At 42.7% G+C, this 22,714-nt stretch overlaps 1 protein-coding gene across 5 annotated transcripts in view; it reads left to right on the plus strand.

The window, feature by feature from the left end:
- The window catches only part of LOC311049825 (neurobeachin-like), a 302,517-nt gene that overhangs the window by 263,093 nt on the left and 16,710 nt on the right, over positions 1–22,714 (plus strand). For all 5 annotated transcript variants that reach the window (XM_084063694.1, XM_084063693.1, XM_084063690.1 and 2 more), the window contains 5 exons: positions 4,809–4,949; positions 6,258–6,377; positions 9,996–10,148; positions 12,329–12,496; positions 22,024–22,113. In XM_084063694.1, coding sequence (XP_083919820.1) covers positions 4,809–4,949; positions 6,258–6,377; positions 9,996–10,148; positions 12,329–12,496; positions 22,024–22,113 — 672 coding nt within the window. The remainder of the gene's footprint in view (positions 1–4,808; positions 4,950–6,257; positions 6,378–9,995; positions 10,149–12,328; positions 12,497–22,023; positions 22,114–22,714) is intronic.

Raw genomic sequence — 22,714 nt, forward strand, 5'->3', positions numbered from 1 at the left:
GCACATCCCAGGTGAGGTCCTCAGTGATGTGCACCCCCAGGAATTTGAATTCTGTGACCCTCTCTACTGCAGCGCCCCCGATCTGGATGGAAGAGTGATCTCAGGGAGCCCTCCTGTAGTCGACGATTAGCTTTGTCAACATTGAGAGCCAGCTTGTTCTCCTGGCACCATTGTGTCAGGTTCTCCCCTTTCTTCTCCTGTAGGCCGTCTCATCGTCGTTCGTAATCAAGCCTATCACTGTGGTGTCGTCTTGACCACTTGGTTGGAACTGAACATGGCCACGCAGTCACAGGTGTGGGGTAGGGGGCAGATGTCATTGTTCCCATCCGCATCACCTGACGTCGTTCTGACAGGAAGTCGAGGATTCAGCTACAAAGGCTTGGGGTTTAGACCCAGACTCTTAAGCTTGGTGTTTAGTTTGAAGGGGATTATGGTATTGAATGCTGAGCTATAGTCTATGAACAGCATTCTCGCAAAGGATTTTCCTCTCTCAAGGTGTGAGAGGGTGGTGTGAAGTGATGTAGCAATGGCATCGTCCGTGGATCTGTTCTGACGGTACTAGGCTAATTGTAGGAACACTATAGGCCCAGAGAATGTTCAAGACTTTCCCTCGGTATATGGTGTCAAAAGCTGTTAGGTCCTCTTCCATCTCCAGCAGTGTGTGGGACCTGTTCTTGATTTCCACCACTGCGTTCCTGCAGCTGAGGGTCCATCGCCAGTTGCCTCCATTCATATTTGACCTTCCTTGGTGCCCTCAAGTGCAGCCTCGCTGTCGCAGTGACGATCCTGTGTTGTGTTGGTGGCCAGACATTGATATTCTTCCATAAACGGTAGTATACGCTTTCCATTGTCATTTGTTTATTAGTTGTAAGTAAACGGTGCATCTTCTGGGCTGAGATGTGAATTGTAGTCATCCAGGATGGCCAAGAAGTTATGTGGTTGGAAAGTTTAAATTGTCTTCCTGAACTGGTTGAAGAACTGCGCTTTGTCGTCTTTGCCAGCGCATTCTGTTGGGGGGTATGTTACGATGACTGTGAGAACACAGTTTCCCTGAAATGATGATGTTTTGATGTGGTGTGTCACTCTGCTATGCGTTCAATGCCAATCATCAGAAGCTTCTCTGCCTCCCTTCCGACAAGGATCCCGACACCACCTGTGATGAGTTCCATCATGCCAACCCGGTGTAGAGGGCATACCCCATGCAAGCTGTGTAGTGGTTGATTTCATTACTTCTGTCCATCTTGTGGTCCTGCCTGTGCTCCTGTACCACGCTAGTTCCTCAGCCCCTGTTCCACACCCTGCTTGCTGCTCCTGGAAGCTGTTAGAATCTGGAGTCTAGAGGTGTGCCATCATCCGGTCACACAGTTGCCTGACACTGCATTACTCCTGGGAACTGACGCTTCTAGAAGTATAGTATTTGTGTTTCAGGTGTAGCAATCCATAGTGTAAAATGTTCTGTCTTGTGTTGCCAGTAGTGTTGGTCTCGTGCCGAAGCTACCTTTTCGGTCGAATATGCTGCATACATGGTGACAGGAGTTGAATGGGCTTGATGTGCCGGGGTGGCTTCACTGGCTTGTACACAATCTAAAACCTGTCATGTGGTGAGAGTCTGTTATCCATTACCTGGAAGACATTAGGTTTGAGAGAGAGGACTGACAAATCAACTCCTGGGCGAGAGGACTGGCGACCCACGTCTGTATTTAGCCTAGGACAATGGAAACATACTTTATGCATGCATAAAGTATGCCTTATAATTTGCGTTTAATCTTCTTATAACACTGTATAATTACATTGCTTTATAACAATAACCATGATACATTATAAAGCATTTTATAATGACTTATAAGGACAGTATATCATAATACTACATAATTGCTGGTCACAGACATCATGCTGTATAATGACACAGTCACAACAGAATTAGTGGAGTCACGTTTACTCGCATGCTGTAATTTGAAGTTTAGATAAATAATTTGCTCAATTTGATAAGAACAGAAGGTCAATCCCACCTATTCTCTTATATTGGTTGAGCATTGGTGACATCATTTTGCTGGTCAAAGTTCAGCCTGATTGACCTCTGTGAGGCGAAGACGTGATGTCTATTCACAACAATGTAATTGTGCTTCCTGTTTCATTGAAATGAATGAATGGGGGGAGGGGACGTTTTTGCACGTTGGTGTGACCGTACATTGATGTTTTTGTCAAACAGGCCATGCGCAAAAGTAATGGTGTAACTGTAAATATTGGTCTTTTCCACTCACAGTGTGATGAAAACTAAATAACCACAGTCTTAACTCTTCACTAAACCACCTGACAGGCTGGAGTTGTTATACGTATGCTTAAATACAGTACAAGTTGTTTGTTTCAGCGTACATTAATCAATATGAACTGACCATGATAAAGATATATTTTGCCGGCTAATTTAGAAACTTATAAGAGGCAATGAGTTGGTGAGGAAGAGGTTGTTTTTATTTTGTTTGAAAACCCAAAGGTTAAGAATAAAATATACAGTATATGCATCACCATCTTAAGCTTAGTTTCAAGCCTTTCAAATATATATATTTTTTAATTCTCCTTCACAGAATCTACATAAATGTATTTAACGAGGCAGCTTTAAATAAACTTACTAATGCCATATCAAAGAAGAAGCTCTCATCATTACTACCCTCCCTGAGGTTTCTCTTTTACTTACCTCTCGTGCTGTCATACAGTGTCAGTCTGTATTGCCTGGACTCAATCCTGGGCTGGTTACCCTAGCAGCCTACATAGCATTTACTCTGTGTGTGTGTGTGTGTGTGTGTGTGTGTGTGTGTGTGTGTGTGTGTGTGTGTGTGTGTGTGTGTGTGTGTGTGTGTGTGTGTGTGTGTGTGTGTGCGTGCGTGCGTGTAAGTGTGTGTGTCCGTCCTGTGGCCCACACTCCAATCTAGACTAGGCCAAAACGTCACATGGCAGACTATTATCACCCCATAAATCTATAAAGATTTCAGTAAACTTCTCTTTCATTCTATCCAATTGTGCTAACATTCATGTGTGCCTCCATTACATTTTTAAGGAAGAACAAAAAAGACGTGGCCATTTAGTTTTGATGAAGATTACATTTGATGACTCAGTTTTGTATATCATGCCAAATGTAGAGGAATATAGCAATAAAATGCGATATAACAAAGATTACCTTTCTTTTGCACTTAAAGTAGGTTGCACAAAACACAATTTTAAACAAGTTATAGATATACACTTAAGTTGCTTTATTTTTAGGTTCCCGTCTCACAGTAGTTTGAATTGAAGGCTTTGTTTTGATAGATTTCCCATGACTCTATAAAACTAGAACATGGCTGCCATGCAGCAACAGCTGCAGTGTTCAGACACCAAAGCTTCCATTGATTACATTAACAGTTTCCCTCCCCCTCTCTATCACTTACTCAGACACAACAGTACTGAGTGTATTACTATTGACTATCAATATGCCCACAAGGCTTTCCCATTGGACAGTGTGATTTAAAGGCATGTTAAATATATGTTTAATGGTGTAAATGTGTTGCCTTAGGAACACATCAAAATGAAAAAGCTAAGTAAGACCCCCTTTGATCATGTCAGCATAGTATTGAGCTAACAATTGATATTTGGCTTAAATAATGAACTTTGAATCTTGTTTTATTCTCACAGTAATTAGACAGCAATTCATTAACAGCACACATTACACCTTGGAATTGATATTATGGAAGTAGTTATGATCTCTGGCATATGAACCCTTTGTGTTGCGTGTTGTAGAGATATGGAATAGTATTCTCCTGTACTACTAAGGCATAGATTTGTGTATTACTTGATTGCTGTCACCTTTGGCACATTCAACTGTGTGTGTGTGTGTGTGTGTGTGTGTGTGTGTGTGTGTGTGTGTGTGTGTGTGTGTGTGTGTGTGTGTGTGTGTGTGTGTGTGTGTGTGTGTGTGTGTGTGTGTGTGTGTGTGTGTGTGTGTGTGTGTGAGCTTTCAAAGGTGAGACAATTCCAGACATTCAGTCAGAGTTTCTTTCCAGTTAACTACTAGTAGCGGTGCATAGTAGCTATACAAGGGCTCTCAACACCAATGGAGGCACGAGTGCTGAGTACAGTGTTTGGGTATGTGGGCGTGCTGGGTGTAAATCGGGTCAGCCAGGGTTAATCCATATGGATTACCCACAACATTTAGCAGGAGCCGCCCATATCTCCTCCCTCCTTCCTCGGTGCTCCATCTCGCTCTCCTTCTCCCTGTTACCCCCATAAATCTAAGGAGGGAGACAGGGCAACAGGAACTTTTTAGGGTGCAGGAGAATAATGGGGTCTGACAGACAAATCCCAGAGAAAGGCTTCTCGTCTGCCCTGTTTGCTCCCCCCAGTCCCTCTGCTGGTCTTTCCACACGTAGGCTAATGGAGGCCTGCTAAGACTCTGTAGGTCCTCATATTCATTATATTCAACACACCAGAACGGACAGACAGTTCTGTTAAATGTCCCAGCTAAAGGATTGCATTGCATAACGTACAGTACAGAATCATCCGTTAGTTGCTTTTGAAAGTTTAATGTAATTTTATGGAGAGATATTTATTGAAGTCCCATTGGTTTGTGCTACTTTTTCAACTGCTTAAATTTGAATGCGCTTTTCTTGAGCATAATTTCTGTTGTACAGTCTCCATGAAGGACCTGTTAAAGATCATCATTTTTCATTTAATGTGGGTACAGTGTTTAACCTTTAGTTGATGCAGGCAGATGAGAATTTTTAGCACATTCCTACCGTCTTGCAAGAAATCAAACTTGTAATGTCTCATTTCTCTTCTAGCCAATCGGAGCTCTAAATCCGAAGCGTGCAGTGTTTTATGCCGACCGCTATGAGACGTGGGAAGATGACCAGACGCCGCCATGTCACTACAACTCCCACTATTCCACTGCTGCCTCTACCCTGCAGTGGCTTGTGAGGCTAGTGAGTACACTCCATTACCTCAACCAATACTTTATGGTACTATAATGTTATATCCAGGGATCTGGCAAGCATTTCGTCTTGCCCCTATGAATAGGGACGAGGCAGAACCCCCACTGTAAGAAAATCATTCTTGCTGAGTTTGCATTAGGTTGACTGTCACTTGTCAAACTTGATGTTGGCGCTCCTTTGAGGTCTGTCGGTTGGAGGAGAAGAACGCCCACCTTGATGTGCATACAGCCCAACATCTCAATTTGATTGGCCCCTGAGTTCCACCAGAGAGCCCCAGAAAGAGCATTTCACAGGCCAGTAAACTGGCATATGCGAACTAAATAAAGAGTGGCTGGGTAATGATTTACAGGGCCTGCTGTGGCAGGTTTATGTGTTTCAGACAACCCAGCAAGTGCTGGCAGACATGTCCATCAAGGTTACTGAGCACTGTCCTCATTTACTGTGGAGGAGGAGGAGGACACATATGTACTCTCACGTAATCTGTTCCCTTCACAAGGCAGGCCCACACGACCTGCCCAGCCTCCTGCGGTTTGGACACATTTGATAGTGAAGAGACAGCTTATTAATTTGAAAGAGCTTGATGGGGAGTTTTGTACTGTAGTCCCCCCCCCCCCTCATTAGTAAGGGACTGATGAATTGGGAGATCTCCCCAGACAGTAGTTAGACCGGCCTTCATGGCATCACTCCCACAATCCCTTTCTTCCGCTGGTGAGTGATCCGTCCGCCACAGCCCATGGTGTCCACCATCTCAGGCTGAGAACACCAAATATGAGCCAATTACCACCATTACTCACTGTATTCAGGAAGAGCACTAATTAACTCTCCCTCAGGCATGAGAACAGTAAATGAGTGACTGATCTCCACAGACTTACTTTAGGCTGGCACAGGAAAGGATAACAATGAAAGAATGCTGCGAATTACAATTCCGTCTTTTCACTTTCAAGTCCTCATGTTCCATGAGAAAGTGATACTATTTCACTGTGACTTTAACACAGTGTTAGAACTTGATTTTGATCATGTACTGTAAGACGGTGACTTCATATTTGTATGTGGGGGTTGTTGAACTTCCTGATATGGAATAGTATTCTCCTGTACTACTACGGCATAGATTTGTGTATTACTTGATTGCTGTCACCTTTGGCACATCAACTGTGTGTGTGTGTGTGTGTGTGTGTGTGCGTGTGTGTGTGTGTGTGTGTGTGTGTGTGTGTGTGTGTGTGTGTGTGTGTGTGTGTGTGTGTGTGTGTGTGTGTGTGTGTGTGTGTGTGTGTGTGTGTGTGTGTGTTCTTTCCTACATAGGAGCCCTTTACCACGTTCTTCCTCAGTGTCAATAACAACAAGTTTGACCATCCCGACCGCACCTTTTCAGCCATTGCCTGCTCCTGGAGGAATTGCCAGAGGGACACCTCTGATGTTAAGGTGAGAAAAATAATGAAGGCAGCTGTTAAAAATCACATGCTATTTATAAGTGTACTCAATCCATTCCTCATGTCACTTTTATTCATCTGTAAACATTGATTTCTACAAGACTGAGAATAACAATTGCCTCTTACCAAAGTAAAGTAAATATGGGAACAAAGGCATCCATGATTGATATGTGATGGGTGTCTTAAAACTTTAAACTACGTCAAACCTTTTCATCATCTATAACCCAGATGTCTTACTCATGTTGTATATTTGAGGATATGCATATGTAAATCTAGGGATGAACAGTAGTGTATTTACCTATCAAGTTAATTACAAGTGATGTGTTTCTGCAATATTTGGACAGAACACACATCCCTTCAATAATATGTTTACTTCCTCAGGTGCTGTGCCTCTCCATCACTGCTATTAAAGTCAAAGTCTAGAAATGTCTCAAATATATACCATGAATTATAAATGGCATATCCAAGCAGTGAAGCACAAAGACCAATAGTACACAGGTTTCACACTAAGCCCAGAGAAACACACATTTGATTCAACTCATATTTGAAACAAACATGTTTAAAAATAGAGGTAATATGCCTGTGCGTGCGTTTAGTGGTGCTTGTGAACAAAGGCTGTGTCTGCGAGAAAGACAAAGCCCTCCCTCTGCAAACCCACAGAGCTGAAAACGCTGAACCCTGCTGATTCGCCTCCATTTTGCCCACTGCATAACACCACATGCACTGACCTCAAAGTGTCATATATTTCTAGCACACCCAGCATCGGGTAGTGTTGCCCTAGGCAATTAATAAAGCATTAATGACAAAAGCTATTTAAAATGTAGTCTTTTATGTACAGACAGGGCTTTTACATGCCAGGACCTAGGGGAAAGCGGCCAGCAGTCTATGCGAGGCAGACATGGAGAGAGCTGCAAAACCAACGTACAGTTGAATAGTCAAACGCCACCCTGTTAACAAATACAGCCTACTTTAAACCACTTGTATGCCTGTGTGCATTTGTTTTTACACACATAGGTTGTCCTACTGATCTATTACAGAAAAGGAGATGTGTCCTGCTGTGGAAGACTGGGCTGAAATATAGCTGTATTTCATAATAAATTACAGGCATAGAATTATTACACGATAGCTTGTTTGGTTTACCTATGGAGCATTAGGCGCAAACTGTGAAGCAGAGCCAATATTATGACTATTAGATCATATCACATGTAGGCTTTCATATCATCACCCTTTCTTTTTTCCTGCTAATTTCCCCAGTTTCGCTCGCTACAAAAAAATGTATGAAACTAAAAACCTCCGCAAAAAAATAAATAGACCCACACTGGCTTCCTGGCGTGCATTGCAGACAGATTTTGGCAAACACGCAAAGCGACAGATCGACAGACGTGCACATGCACGCACGCGGACGGCTGCGCACGCAAACACAGAGTCGCGCTGTGTACACACCCACGGCGTGTACTGATTGAGACTGAGTGGAGTGTCCAGGGTTAAGGTCAGCTACAGCCCAGTGCGGTGAGTGGCTCATCAGAGTTCTGATTAAAAGGCAGCGTGTTTTTACCAGGGTGCCTCCTTCATTAACCCCGGCCTCCTTCAGCAGTAATGACGACAAGACCAGGGGAGGCAGAGCCCCTGACGGGGATGACCTCCTAAAAGAGCAAGTCAAATGGAAACAAGGCTGCACTGGCCAGCCCTCCACCACCAAGCCCCTCACCTCCACAACCACCCTATCACCCCATCATTAGTGTGCATCCATACCTCCCACTTATTTTCGTGTGCGTGCATGTGTATGTGCATGTTTGTCAAGCAGACACAGCCACACTAAGGGGATCGGAGACAGACTTGGCTCCCTGTGAACATACACACATATATATGCACTGTCACACACACACACACACACACACACACACACACACACACACACACACACACACACACACACACACACACACACACACACACACACACACACACACACACACACACACACACCAAAACCGCCACCATGCTGTCTGAAGAAATCCAGCAGCACTCCACTGGTGACAGATTTTGACGAACGTGTCATTAAGGTGACACAGTGTAAAGCAATGGAGGCTTGTGTGATTGACTTGTTAGCCCATTACGATGCTGTTGCAGAATTAATGGCTGCCAGGGGAGGTGGGCTTGAAAACGGAGCTGGCAGTTTTAACGGCTTGGTGCTGAGTTACGGCAGGAAGTTTACAAACGAAAAAGAGGAGGGAAAGTGTGCGAGAGGGTGGAAGAGAGGGAGGAAAAGCTAGTCTACTCCCTTCCCGCTGTCGTGTGCAGAGGGTGAAATGTGACCAACAGCAGACCTGGAAGTTTTATAGAGCTGTACCATGTCATGCCAACTCCCTCTCTCTAAAACCTAGTGATTTATGGGAGCCTAAAAGCCCCATATGTTATGCACCCTATAGGCATGATAAAACTCCACGGCATTACTGCGCCCTGCCATCATAAAACAAGCCTAATACAAGGATTTAAAAATCTTATGGCCGCTTTCACGATTTGGGTCCACTCATGAAACGTCAACAACAATACTTTGTCCTCATTAGAAAGCTATTTAGAAAATGTTTTCTTAATGAGGACAAAGATGGTGGAGCTACATTCCTGGTGTGCATATGCCTCATTGTGCATCGCCTGCTCAGATCTCATGGGCTGCACGATCAAGAGAATAGGGGATTAGAGTAGGGACAGTAGAATGAGCGAGACTTGATTTATGTTTGGCAAAAAACTTTTTTCTTTTCTTTTCCAAGGGTGATGTCATGATGCAGTATAGCATTTATACGTCCTTTGGGAATGGTCTTTTCTGTAAGCCCAGGTAAATGTTTGTCCTCTTGCTCAGGCCTTGGAATCACACTAGGGATAACATTGAAGGCTCGTTTTCAACATCGGCTTCCCCTCCTCCATGCCGAGGTCCTGACCCCATCACCAGAGCCCAGCGACTGGGGAGAAAAACCCAACTCAGTTCCAGTTTCATTTAACTCAACAAACACCTCAGTGTAGAATAACCTGACTAGCACCTCTCAGCAGCTCCGTGTGGCCTGGTGTATGGTTTGTCTGTGTTACCTTTTCCCCTGGAGTGTTCCTCGCTCTCATGTGGATACACTGACTTTAAAAAAGAAATCTGTTTAGCTATCGTAACATTTCTATCTTTTTTGGTAATTTAACCCTGAGAGTGTAGAAATGGTCCATTTGGGGACCATTTTTACACTCAGAGTTAATTAACACTGAGGATTTTACTGCATGGATGGGGTGGCTGGTTGATAGAAAACTACATTACTGGACCTTGTGAACTTTTGTGTCACGGTAACAGCATACAGTACATCCCCTCTCTCTCTCTCTCTCTCTCTCTCTCTCTCTCTCTCTCTCTCTCTCTCTATTAGTATCTCCCCATATTTGTCTCCACGTAAGAGCAATGATGAGTGAGTTACATGCTGATACCCGATCCCCGTCCGGGGATATGAGCACCCAAAGTATGTGCAGTTTGGGTTATGCGCTGTCCACAGACAGTATATCAGGGATGGAAAGTGACTACTTAGTACCTGCAACAGTCATTCTCATTCTCTCTTTCTCTCTGTCGTTTGTGGGCGTTTAGGAGCTAATCCCAGAGTTCTACTACCTCCCAGAGATGTTTGTCAATAGCAACGGCTACCACCTTGGCATGAGAGAGGATAGGGACATGGTGGGTGATGTGGACCTGCCAGCCTGGGCCAAGAAACCAGAGGACTTTGTTAGGATAAACAGAATGGTAGGAACCTATTTTATTTAGCATATTTAGATGAACATATTCTCTTCAATGCAGCTCACCCAGTCTTTTCAACGTGCAATTCATGACATACTGTTACAGCGCTTCAGCATTTTCATTTACATTATAAATGAATTCTTGCCATGCAATATATGAGTACAGTTTTCATATTTTAGATGCTCTCATGTTATTCAGGAGTGAAATCATTCTCAACCCCTCTCCCCCTGCATCCTACAACCGTATGTGTCTCCCTGCCTTATTCATAAAGCATAATAAAGTGCACCGCTCGATACTAACACAGTACTCCTGACCCCAGTGATGTCACTAAAGGACACAGCCAGTAAGAGTGGCCTATAATGTTACCTAATGCCAGGACTCATCAATCATGACTTGGCTGCTTGCAGGGTGTGTGTGTGTGTGTGTGTGTGTGTGTGTGTGTGTGTGTGTGTGTGTGTGTGTGTGTGTGTGTGTGTGTGTGTGTGTGTGTGTGTGTGTGTGTGTGTGTGTGTGTGTGTGTGTGTGTGTGTGTGTGTGTGTGTGTGTGTGTGTGTGTGGTTAATCAGGAACGACTATTTGCATGCAACATGGAGCTCCCAGCAGGCATTGAGGGAAACGGAGAACCAAATCTCCTCTGCTGTCAGACATTAGAATCACATGGATAGTCATAGCTCAGCAACCATTGCACATTATATAAATATACTAAATACAACAGTGTTGATATCGGTCATACATTTGAGCAGACATAGTGTAGACTGCACACTTGTAAGGGACTGCAAACAGACAATAGTTCCAGCTCAGAATGCCAAGGAACAAAATTCCAAGTGTGATGTGTAGCCTGAGGTTAGAGGCTGCAGTGGTTCCAGCCAGAGGACCAGAGGCGGGGGAGGGCTATGGGAACACACTTGACCTTTTCAGCAGGAGTGACAGTGCAGGGCTGGGAGGCCGTCTCACGGAGGTGACCTTTCCCCGTACTTTACCTACGCTGCCTGGTCAGCTACGCCAGCCTTTTATACAACGACAAGGGTGCTGGTGCTGGTGGAGCACCAGCATACGTTACAGACAGTATGTGGCATCAAGACCAGGTTGCTCAAATGAGACACGAGGATCACTGAAGACTGGATCGCAGGGGATATTTTGAACATTTCGAAAGGTGCTTCTATGGTATTGCGCTGCGTTTTTAGGCCGATGTTTACGCAGCCTGAAAACTGTTGTCCTCCATTTTTGTTTCTCCTTTGTTCTGTTCTTTTGCCAGCCTACACTCTTGCCTGCTCTATTATTTCATCTCTCTCTCTCTCTCTCTCTCTCTCTCTCTCTCTCTTCTCTCCCTCCCTCCCTCCCTCCCTCCCATTTCTCATCTTTGCATGTGCCACTTTCAATTGCAGTGATATGCCCTGTGGCTAGCTCAGCCTCTGTGTGCTAGAGCTGGCTTTGTTGGTAATGGCTGTTACTCCTGACGGCGAGGGGAGGAGTGTAAATTCCTACAGAAAATTCTTACACCATTATAATAGGGAATTAAAGTTTTGTAATGTAATGTGGAGCGATACATCAAAAATATCCAACACACAACTTCCATACCGAAGGTATTTTCTAATAATTATCTGCCCCAAGATCTCGTATCTAAAACATTTTACAGACACTCCCGTAAGAAATCTATTATCGCTTTTCACACTCAAGTACTTTATCAATGTTACCCCTGCAGACGGTTTACGGTAAATTGGATACCCATTAGTATTGAACAGCTTTCTTTGTTTCCATGTGAAGATAGCTGGTCATTATTTTTAATAGATGGAGAAATGTGATATGCGTTCCCCAGAGGGGTGCTCTGCTCAGCATGAGCTGATCACAGTTTGTACATAAGGACAGTAGCCTCCATGTCTGCTGCATTCCCTACTGTACATTCTGAGCCTTTTTCCAATAAAACATGGCCAGCATTTAGCCATTTTAATGCAAGCTTTATTTTTCTCCTTGTAATAGTTCCATGTAATAATCTCAGTGATACACTGTAGTTTCCCTCTATGGTCAGCTTGACTTGCTAGGTGGAAGTTTTTTTTTGTCATCGGGCTACGTTTTGCAGTTCTCACAATTTTGTTTCTTGTTGTGTACCAGTTCTGTTTGTTGTTCCCCTCCCTCCTGTGCTCTGCTGTACGCCTCTCACCTCTAATTGCCCTGTACTTCTCTGACAGGCCCTGGAAAGCGAGTTTGTGTCATGTCAGCTGCATCAGTGGATTGACCTCATTTTTGGCTACAAGCAGCGAGGCCCTGAGGCTGTGCGCGCCCTTAACGTCTTCCACTATGTGACCTACGAGGGCTCTGTCATCTTGGACGGTATCACTGACCCTGCAATCAGAGAGGTAGGACACTCATGTCACCATGGAGACCAAGTTGACCCCCACCCAAGCCTCGTATTCAACCACAGATATACATCTTCCTGTCTCCTTATATCCTGTTGCTGTGTCCTTAAGCGCCCAGTGCAATTGGTGCATGCACCGGGTGCATTTATATCAAGCATCTGTCAATCATTTAATGTGTCATGCAAATGTAACCCACAGGAGAAACAGGCAGCGCTGCTGACTCAGCAACTTTGCATTGAGATTAGACTCATCTTTTAACGACCTGAATTATTAACTCTCTCCGCCTCAGATAAACACTAATCTTTTAATAGCTATATCCACCGGGAGGAATTCAGAATACGTCCCTCTCCTCATTAGGATTTTATGTTGTCGTTTTTTCCCTTTGACTCTGACAATTTATGATCTCTCCTTCCTCTATCAGATCAATGAGTGTGAGCTGGTTTGAGGTGTGTGATCAATCATCGGAGGTCACTTGATCAATAGACAAGAGAGCGAATCTGCTAGTTTTTAGCTAATTAATTGAATATCTATTAACTGGTCTCTTCACCAGCAGAACTTGTGAATGGCTTAATTGCATGGCGAGGATAGGGGAACAGGGACTGCAGCAGCTGGCATGCATTGTGGGGCTTTCCAGAGTGAGCTCCTCTCTCCCTGTGATATCCACCATCTGCTGTCTGCAAAACAAGTCATTTATATACTGTCACTTCCAGGGGCGCCTTTATTTATCAAGTGACCACTATGCAAATGATTTTGCAGCAGATACAGGGGACCTAATTATCAAACAATATTGCGAAAGCTTTGGTTTCCATCATTTCATGGAATATTTTAGACAATGGCAATTATTTTGTTTCGTTTTTCGCATCAGGCTCAGGGTTTTTAGCTGTCTGCCGCGCTGCCTACCACGAGAGCTGACAGTAGTGTTTGTTAGCTTCACATTAGGAAGCCAGACACTCAAGAGTCCCTAATTGTCGTCGGTTGATAGTCACTATTGTGACATGCAGATCTATTTGTGCTGGAGAGAGAAATTAGCTTAGCTAATTACAACTGATATGATGCTGTTTTGATGCGTACTAATTAATACATGTCTTACCGCACCCTCAATCAATATTCTCTCACTCCGGGTGCATTCCTTTCTTCTCCAGGGTTACCAATGCCTCTTTTAGCTCAATCACAGCCATCTGAATTCGGAGGTCTACTAAACAGGTATAATGAACCAGGTATGCAGTGATGCGAAAATATATGAACTTAATTGTAAATGATGTTCCTTGTTTATTTAAGCTCTAAAGTTCACTGTAATTAGTTTTAGAATGCACCCTGGTATTTTGATTATTTAAATTCCAAACATTTCAACAATTTGATTGAATACTGAGTCCTTTCACAAGGGACTGTGCTGTCATTATAAAAGTTCTACTTTGCTTGACTCTGTCGCAGAATTCATTTAGTTGATTTGTAAATTAGACGATTTCCTGTTTCTCAGATCGACCTTTTCTCTCCTGTCATCTACTTTTTTTCCCTCCTCCTTGTTTAATTACATGATCCCATCAGATTTAGAGTTTACCGGACCATTTTACCACATTATAAACCCTTAAGTATTTTCAGCCCATACTGTAGGTGTGCATAAAGAGGAAGTGCTTTCCTTCCCTCCATTCAATAGCGCAGTTTCTCAAACCTTTTCATGTCAAGGACCCCCAAGTTTATATTTGGCCACAGACCCCCATCTGAAAATATTTTGTGCCAGGAATCCTCCATACAAAATTTGTGTGGTTAAAATGTATACAAAAGATTCAAAACATTTTCAAATCTGCAAGCAGATCTGCAATTTCCCAACATGTCGTATCGCGTAGCGTTGTGAGCTTGCAGATCGGCTACTTTCAAATAGCCGATGTATAGGGCTAGTGGTTAAACTGATTTTGATGCTATATTGACTAACTTTGCTGGGGACCCCCTGGAAGCCCCTCAATGACCCCAGGGTGACCCGGACCCCACTTTGAGAACCACTACAGATAGAGAGTAGAGTCCAGTCGCCAGGTTGCCTGGCTGAGTCAACGGAAGGTGCTAGCTGCGTGCCTCACTGGGGTCGGCTGAAGTGCGACAAACGGCTTCAGGGTATTGATTCATTCTGGCGTGACAGGTGAAACTGGAGATCTGGCATTAGTCGCTGCAATTATGACATTTGAAATGTCAAGAAATTAGAGGACATAATAAGAGATCACATTAAAATGGCTGCACCCTCTGACATGCTACTGGGCCTCTGGTTGTGAGCGGGGTGACAGCTCTACTGGGCATGCTGCCGGAACAGCAGCCCTTCGCCTTGATGCTTATCCTGACAGCCTTCTCATATGGAAAAACATGACAGCAACCCCTTGATTCAGACCCCGCTGTGTCACTCACATGTAAACAGACAAATTATGCATCATTGGGGCTTCTCTCTTCCACAGCTGCCACTACCTCCAGTTGAAAGCCCCCCCGCCCCTCCCATTACTGTTTGTTGTAAGGACAAACAAAGAGAAAAGAGTGAGCTAGCTAGCCAGTTAAGGGCTTCTGGTAATGGCAGAGGCTTTGAAACAGCCGACGTGCGCTTTAAGCTGCCGTCTCCATATAATAGCAGTGATGTGACGTGAGCATTTAAATGCCTGACCTTAACAATGAGAAGCTGCCTTCATATGTAATACTGTATCTAACGTAGGACATTCTGTATACATTGACTGTGATGATAGCTGCGCGTGAGGCAATAACCTATTGGTGCCGACATCCTGGTCTTCTCACACACACAGTAGTGTCGATGTTAAATCAGAGACTGTCACTCAGCAAACACCCTAGGGGCAATCCTTTGTAGATATATTAAAGGATTAAAATCAATCCATAGACACTAATCTAAAGCAAATTTACATTGGTATGTCAAGAATGGGCAGTGGTTACAGCCTACGATAACTTTGTAGAGGACTTAATTCAAGCGAATTTAGATACAACAAGCCTGAATAAATAATACAAAGTACTGTACTTCAGTGTTTAGTTCTGTGTGTGTGTGTGTGTGTGTGTGTGTGTGTGTGTGTGTGTGTGTGTGTGTGTGTGTGTGTGTGTGTGTGTGTGTGTGTGTGTGTGTGTGTGTGTGTGTGTGTGTGTGTGTGTGTGTGTGTGTGTGTGTGTGTGTGTGTGTGTGTGTCTTGTGAGACATATTACAGCAAGCAATTTGTACTCCGTCTCATACCTGTTGTCCAGGAAGGTGGAAGGTGGTGCTGCATATTTGTAGCTCCCACGACAGTTCTCAGGTATTGTGACTAAGCATGATCTCACGCTGCTTAGTGGGCCAACGTAGGGCCGTGTCTACATTCTGTCTGACAGAGTTGTGACGGTGCATTGCATGAGTGCACGCACAGATGCGTGCTGTGAGACCTCTATACGGAGGCTCTGTCGCCAGCCTGGGAACCAGCAGATACAGCGCTGCACCCACTCACCTCTGAAGTCTTTCACTGCATCCAGGAGACATGAACGCAGAGAGACAGACATACAGACACACACGGTGTGTTGTGATGGATGTTTGGTGTTCACCCAAGCAAGCCAGTTGTTGCTGGGAGGGAGATCAAACAGATGGCTTTGGCAATAAGTGTCACTTATCAGCCAAAAAGCAAAGCCTGAAGTGACTTAAACTAATGAACTACCTGTTAAGTGTTCCTAGATCTCGGTGTGAGATAGAGATACGTTTCTGACATACCTCCAAGAGGATTAGTGTTGAAGCACATGAGAGGTATTGACATGTTTTGATCATGTCGGTAGATCATGCTCTTGAGTTAACCTTCAACAATGACAAGCCCCCACCATCACCACCACCCTTCACCCACTCACACACATGCTGCTAAAAAACACCTGTCTCACGTTCCCAGTGTAAATAATTGTTTGGAGTCAAGGTTTTCTGAGATTCCCTTAGCAAAAAGCAGTTTATTAAAGTGTACTATAAGTATACTTCTTTTATACTAAAAATGAGACAGTATACTTTACGTTTACTTTTATATACTCGACAGATATATATACTTAAAACTAGTATACTTAAGTATACTTGGCTTATACTGAAAAGTGTAAAGACAAGTCTAAGTATACTAATTAGAGACTTATACTTATACTTCCTGAGACTAGTATACTTAAGTATACTTGTCTTATACTGAAAAGTATAAAGAGAAGTCTAAGGCTTATACTTATAGTTCCTGAGACTAGTATACATGTCGTATACTGATAAGTATAAAGAAAAGTCTAAGGCTTATATTTATACTTCCTGACACTAGTATACTTAAGTATACTTGTCTTATACTGAAAAGTATAAAGAAAAGTCTAAGGCTTATACTTAAACATCCTGAGACTAGTATACTTGTTGTATACTGAAAAGTATAGAGAAAAGTCTAAGGCTTATACTTGTCGTATACTGAAAAGTATAAAGAAAAGTCTAAGGCTTATACTTAAACATCCTGAGACTAGTATACTTGTTGTATACTGAAAAGTATATAGAAAGGTCTAAGGCTTATACTTGTCGTATACTGAAAAGTATAAAGAAAAGTCTAAGGCTTATACTTAAACATCCTGAGACTAGTATACTTAAGTATACTTGTCGTATACTGAAAAGTATAGAGAAAAGTCTAATGCTTATACTTGTCGTATACTGAAAAGTATAGAGAAAAGTCTAAGGCTTATACTTGTCGTATACTGAAAAGTATAAAGAAAAGTCTAAGGCTTATACTTAAACATCCTGAGACTAGTATACTTAAGTATACTTGTCGTATACTGAAAAGTATAGAGAAAAGTCTAAGGCTTATACTTGTCGTATACTGAAAAGTATAAAGAAAAGTCTAAGGCTTATACTTAAATATCCTGAGCCTAGTATACTTAAGTGTACTTGTCGTATACTGAAAAGTATAAAGAAAAGTCTAAGGATTATACTTGTCGTATACTGAAAAGTATAAAGAAAAGTCTAAGGCTTATACTTAAACATCCTGAGACTAGTATACTTGTTGTATACTGAAAAGTATAAAGAAAAGTCTAAGGCTTATACTTATACTTCCTGAGACTAGTATACTTAAGTATAACTACAAGTAAACTAGTAGTTTACTGAGGATATACTTAAAAGTGTACTTCAATGAAGTACACTCATCTATATACTGCTAGTGTACTAGTTATATACTTCTAGCCCACTTTGTGGTTCATTGAAGTACACTTTTAAGTGTATCCGCAGCAAACTACTAGTTCACTTTTAGTTATACTTAAGTATACTATTCATATACTTGTAAGTACACTCATATATATACTGCTAGTGTACTAGTTATATACTTCTAGCCCACTTTGTGGTTCATTGAAGTACACTTTTAAGTGTATCCGCAGCAAACTACTAGTTCACTTTTAGTTATACTTAAGTATACTATTCATATACTTGTAAGTACACTCATATATATACTGCTAGTGTACTTGTTATATACTTCTAGACCACTTTGTGGTTCATTGGAGTATACTTTAAAGTATATTCTCAGTAAACTACTAGTTTACTTGTAGTTATACTTTAGGTATACTATTTATATACTTGTAAGTACACTCATCTATATACTGCAAGTGTACTAGTTATATACTTTTAGCCCACTTTGTGGTTCATTGAAGTACACTTTTAAGTGTATCCGCAGCAAACTACTAGTTTACTTGTAGTTATACTTAAGTATACTATTTATATACTTGTAAGTACACTCATCTATATACTGCTAGTGTACTAGTTATATACTTCTAGCCCACTTTGTGGTTCATTGAAGTACACTTTTAAGTGTATCCGCAGTAAACTACTAGTACACTTTTAAGTGTATCCGCAGTAAACTACTAGTTTACTTTACTAGTTATACTTAGGTATACTATTTATATACTTGTGTCATGTACTAGGGAACACATGGCAAAACAAGGGAGTCCACAAACAAGTCAAACGTTTAAACTATATTTATCGTTCTAAATTAAATAAAGAATTGCAATAATTAAAAAATACTGGTATGAGGTGTGTAACGACGGGTCGCCGTTACTAGACCTAATTCACATTCAAACACAGCTCTGCATAGGTATTGTATAGGTAGCGAAAGACACATATGGTAACAAATGCATTTATTGAAGTTATGGGGGGTGGGGGCAGTGTGAGTGATATAGATGAGTGTAATTACAAGTGTGACGGCCCTGCCCCTCTGCCTCCACTGTTGGCTAGCCGGCAGCTTGAGTGATTAGGGCAGAGTGGGGCAGGCCGTACCGTATTGGGCACAACCTGTCAGCTCCTCTCACATACACAGACTGACTGCCTTTTATAGGTGGGTCCCTATTACCTGGCTAGCTCCTACCATTCCCCAGGTACCTCCAAAATATTCCCACACCTATAAACACACAATACAATTTTACTTAAAACACTAGACCACTATATATGCACCCTCAATACATATTTACAATTACCACTGAGCCTACTAAATATACCCACCCCATATACATGGTTCAATTAATTACAGTCGATGCCAATCTCCCCTCTCTCTACTTCCCACTTGGTATCACCCTCCCGGAACTAATAAATAGGGTGCGTGTTGCCGGAGGGAACTCTTTGGCCCGAACTCCACACTGGGAAGGCGGGGGACAGTCAGAGGTAAGTTTAGACATCAGAGATTCACATTCCCATTATACTTGTAAATTCAAAGTATGCTACTACTGTGGAGTCCTACTAATGTGGCCTTTCTGTTCCTTCATAGGTGTGTGATGACATCAGCACCTCCCGCACCTTCAGAGTGAAACACACTGCCCCCACCCCCCATAACTTCAATAAATGCATTTGTTACCATATGTGTCTTTCTCTACCTATACAATACCTATGCAGAGCTGTGTTTGAATGTGAATTAGGTCTAGTAACGGCGACCCGTCGTTACACACCTCATACCAGTATGTTTTAATTATTGCAATTCTTTATTTAATTTAGAACGATAAATATAGTTTAAACGTTTGACTTGTTTGTGGACTCCCTTGTTTTGCCATGTGTTCCCTAGTACATGACACAAGTATATAAATAGTATAGCTAAGTATAACTAGTAAAGTAAACTAGTAGTTTACTGCGGATACACTTAAAAGTGTACTTCAATGAACCACAAAGTGGGCTAGAAGTATATAACAAGTACACTAGCAGTGTATATATATGAGTGTACTTACAAGTATATGAATAGTATACTTAAGTATAACTACAAGTAAACTAGTAGTTTGCTGCGGATACACTTAAAAGTGTACTTCAATGAACCACAAAGGGGGCTAGAAGTATATAACTAGTACACTTGCAGTATATAGATGAGTGTACTTACAAGTATATAAATAGTATACCTAAAGTATAACTACAAGTAAACTAGTAGTTTACTGAGGATATACTTTAAAGTGTACTTCAATGAACCACAAAGTGGGCTAGAAGTATATAACTAGCACACTTGCAGTATATAGATGAGTGTACTTACAAGTACATAAATAGTATACTTAAAGTATAACTACAAGTAAGCTAGTAGTTTACTGAGGATATACTTTAAAGTGTACTCCAATGATCCCCAAAGTGGGCTAGAAGTATATAACTAGTACACTAGCAGTATATAGATGAGTGTACTTGTGGTATACTTGAAAGTATACTTCTGTAAACTACAATATGACCTTAAAGTATACTTTTGTAAACTAAACATGTTCCAATTTAGCCAAAAAAGTATACTCTCCAGTATACTTAAAGTATAACTACAAGTAAACTAATAGTTTACTGAGAATATACTTTAAAGTATACTCCAATGAACCACAAAGTGGTCTAGAAGTATATAACAAGTACACTAGCAGTATATAGATGAGTGTACTTGTGGTATACTTGAAAGTATACTTTTGTAAACTAAACATGTTCCAATTTAGCCAAAAAAAGTATACTCTCTAGTGTACTACAAGTACATTTGTATTAGTATACTTACTATACATATACTTATACTTAAGTATACTTGATAAAATGAACTTGAAGTATACTCTTTTTTGCTAAGGGTTACCCCACTAGTATATTCCACTGCAAGTTTTCTGGAATAGAATGGTTAGAAGGATATTATGGTGATGTTTTCCACATGGCCCTCGCAAGCCTTTCTGATCTTTGTATCAAATTTCTTTATTTGAACAGACGTTATGACCTTTACTCCCAAAGCCTAACCTTAAATAGCCATAATGTCAGTCGCTTATTACTTGACAGGCTGTGTTGTAAAGAAACGCTGACTGACACTTAATGGTTGCCAAATGTGCTTGCCAGCTCACGTGGAACCTCCACTGGCGGTTCCACGGTGCTCACTCAAGGACACGTTCCCCTTTTTTCTTTTGGTGCCGCTCACGATAGGAAGTGACCAGGAAGTGTTGGGGGGCCTGCTTGGCTTGCAGGTGGCCTGTACTAATTCAGCATCACCTCAGAAGTTCTAGAGCACACTTCTTCCACTGTGGCATGTGATGCCCAATGGAGGCTGTTGATTGTGAGTGGTGTGTACAGGCAGGGGAAAATGAGAGCCAGCCAGCCAGTCAGGAGGGCGGGCAGGCGGCCTAGAGGCTGAGGGATGTATGTTCCATTGTGCACAGTGGCATTGACAGACGTCTACAAGCTCCCCTCTGATGGTGGAAGTGGCTCGAGTCACATCAATCACTCCACTGTGGAGTATCCAGTCTCAGTCAAGCTCAACAGCCCCCCCCCTCCCCTCTTTACTGGAGGCAAAGGGGACACACTTGCATATGCACAAATGGCAGACCTTTCCCAATAAGTAGAAACAGTAAAAGTCAAATTAATTTGGTTTTGTTTATTTTAGTTTTACTGTATGATACCTGCTGTTTCCCTTCGCAGTCACCAGGAAGGCCAGACTAACTTAAGACTATTCTTATCTGTCAGGAATAATGGTTCATCACGATACCCTCACTTCCTCACAAATGTTGGCCTTTTCGCTGTTTGTATATACCGTATATATATGTTTTGCCTCTGTTTCTGAGTATGTGCCCTCTGTTCATATACACGCGTGCCTACATGTTTGTGTGTATGTGTTAGCGCTTGCATGTGCTCTCTCCCTTTGTTTCAGTCACAATAACATCTAAGAGCAGGCCGGCCTGCCGCAGTCCTAGCTGGATGTCACTCCAGGTTAACGTTTGTGCAGCGGGGGCCCCTGCGCCTGGAAATGGGAATGGTTAACTGAAGCATGTTAATAGGAAAAGGCTTGTCTCTTCCATACTAACACTTGGATGACTCTGCAGGCTGAGGGGGGAAGGGGAGCACCCAGGCGGATTGGGACTGCACCTCTTTCCCTTTACCCCCCATCCCCCCCATCTCCTCCTCAGAGGCACGGCTGAGTTAGGATTTGCTTGCATTGTCAAGTAACGCATTGACCCATCACTTTGATGCATATTGATTGTGACAGCCGCTCCTCTCTCTCTCTCTCTCTCTCTCTCTCTCTCTCTCTCTCTCTCTCTCTCTCTCTCTCTCTCTCTCTCCTCTCTCTCTCCCCCCGCAGGCCACAGAGGCGCAGATCCAGAGCCTTGGACAGACGCCATCTCAGTTGCTTATTGAGCCACATCCTCCTCGCAGCTCCGCCATGCACCTGGTGAGAGCAACGGGCATGCTGGGAAAATTCACTGCACTATCTCTGCGGTGTGAGGGAGGGACGTGAGGGAGGGCGTGAGGAGGGCGTGAGGGAGGGCATGAGGGAGGGTGTGAGGGAGGGCGTGAGAGTGCACGCACAGGCACTGATGAGTGCATGCATGCAGATGTGTACGTTTGAGCGCACCGTTAAGAGCGATGAGTTTCGTCTGCGTTTTCCTTCAATCTGCTTTCGCATTTGTATCGGTTAGCAAAAGAAAGGCGATGTTTCGCCGTTTTCATGCACCACGTCGAGGTCACAGTGCAACAACTTCATGTGTAGCAGCTGTCCTCATCATTCCTATACTTGTTAATGTATAATGGTGTAGTGTAGAGGGAAGAGTGCTCTCTGCTGGCCCAATATCTTCCTTCCACAGCTGTAAACTACTCTTCCCTGTCTAATCCATGTAAGAGGCCAGCCTAGCCCTCATTATCCCCATCCCCTCACATCTCTCTCTCTCTGTCTCTCTCTCTCTCTGACTGACTTTCCCGGTAAGAAACTTTGCAAGAACGTGTCCCTTGGGAGACCTTTTAGTTGCAAGGCTGCAATACAGTGCAGGCAGTCA

Source organism: Gymnoscopelus microlampas (genome assembly GCF_963454915.1).
Source record: "Gymnoscopelus microlampas genome assembly, chromosome: 8".
NCBI lineage: Eukaryota > Metazoa > Chordata > Actinopteri > Myctophiformes > Myctophidae > Gymnoscopelus > Gymnoscopelus microlampas.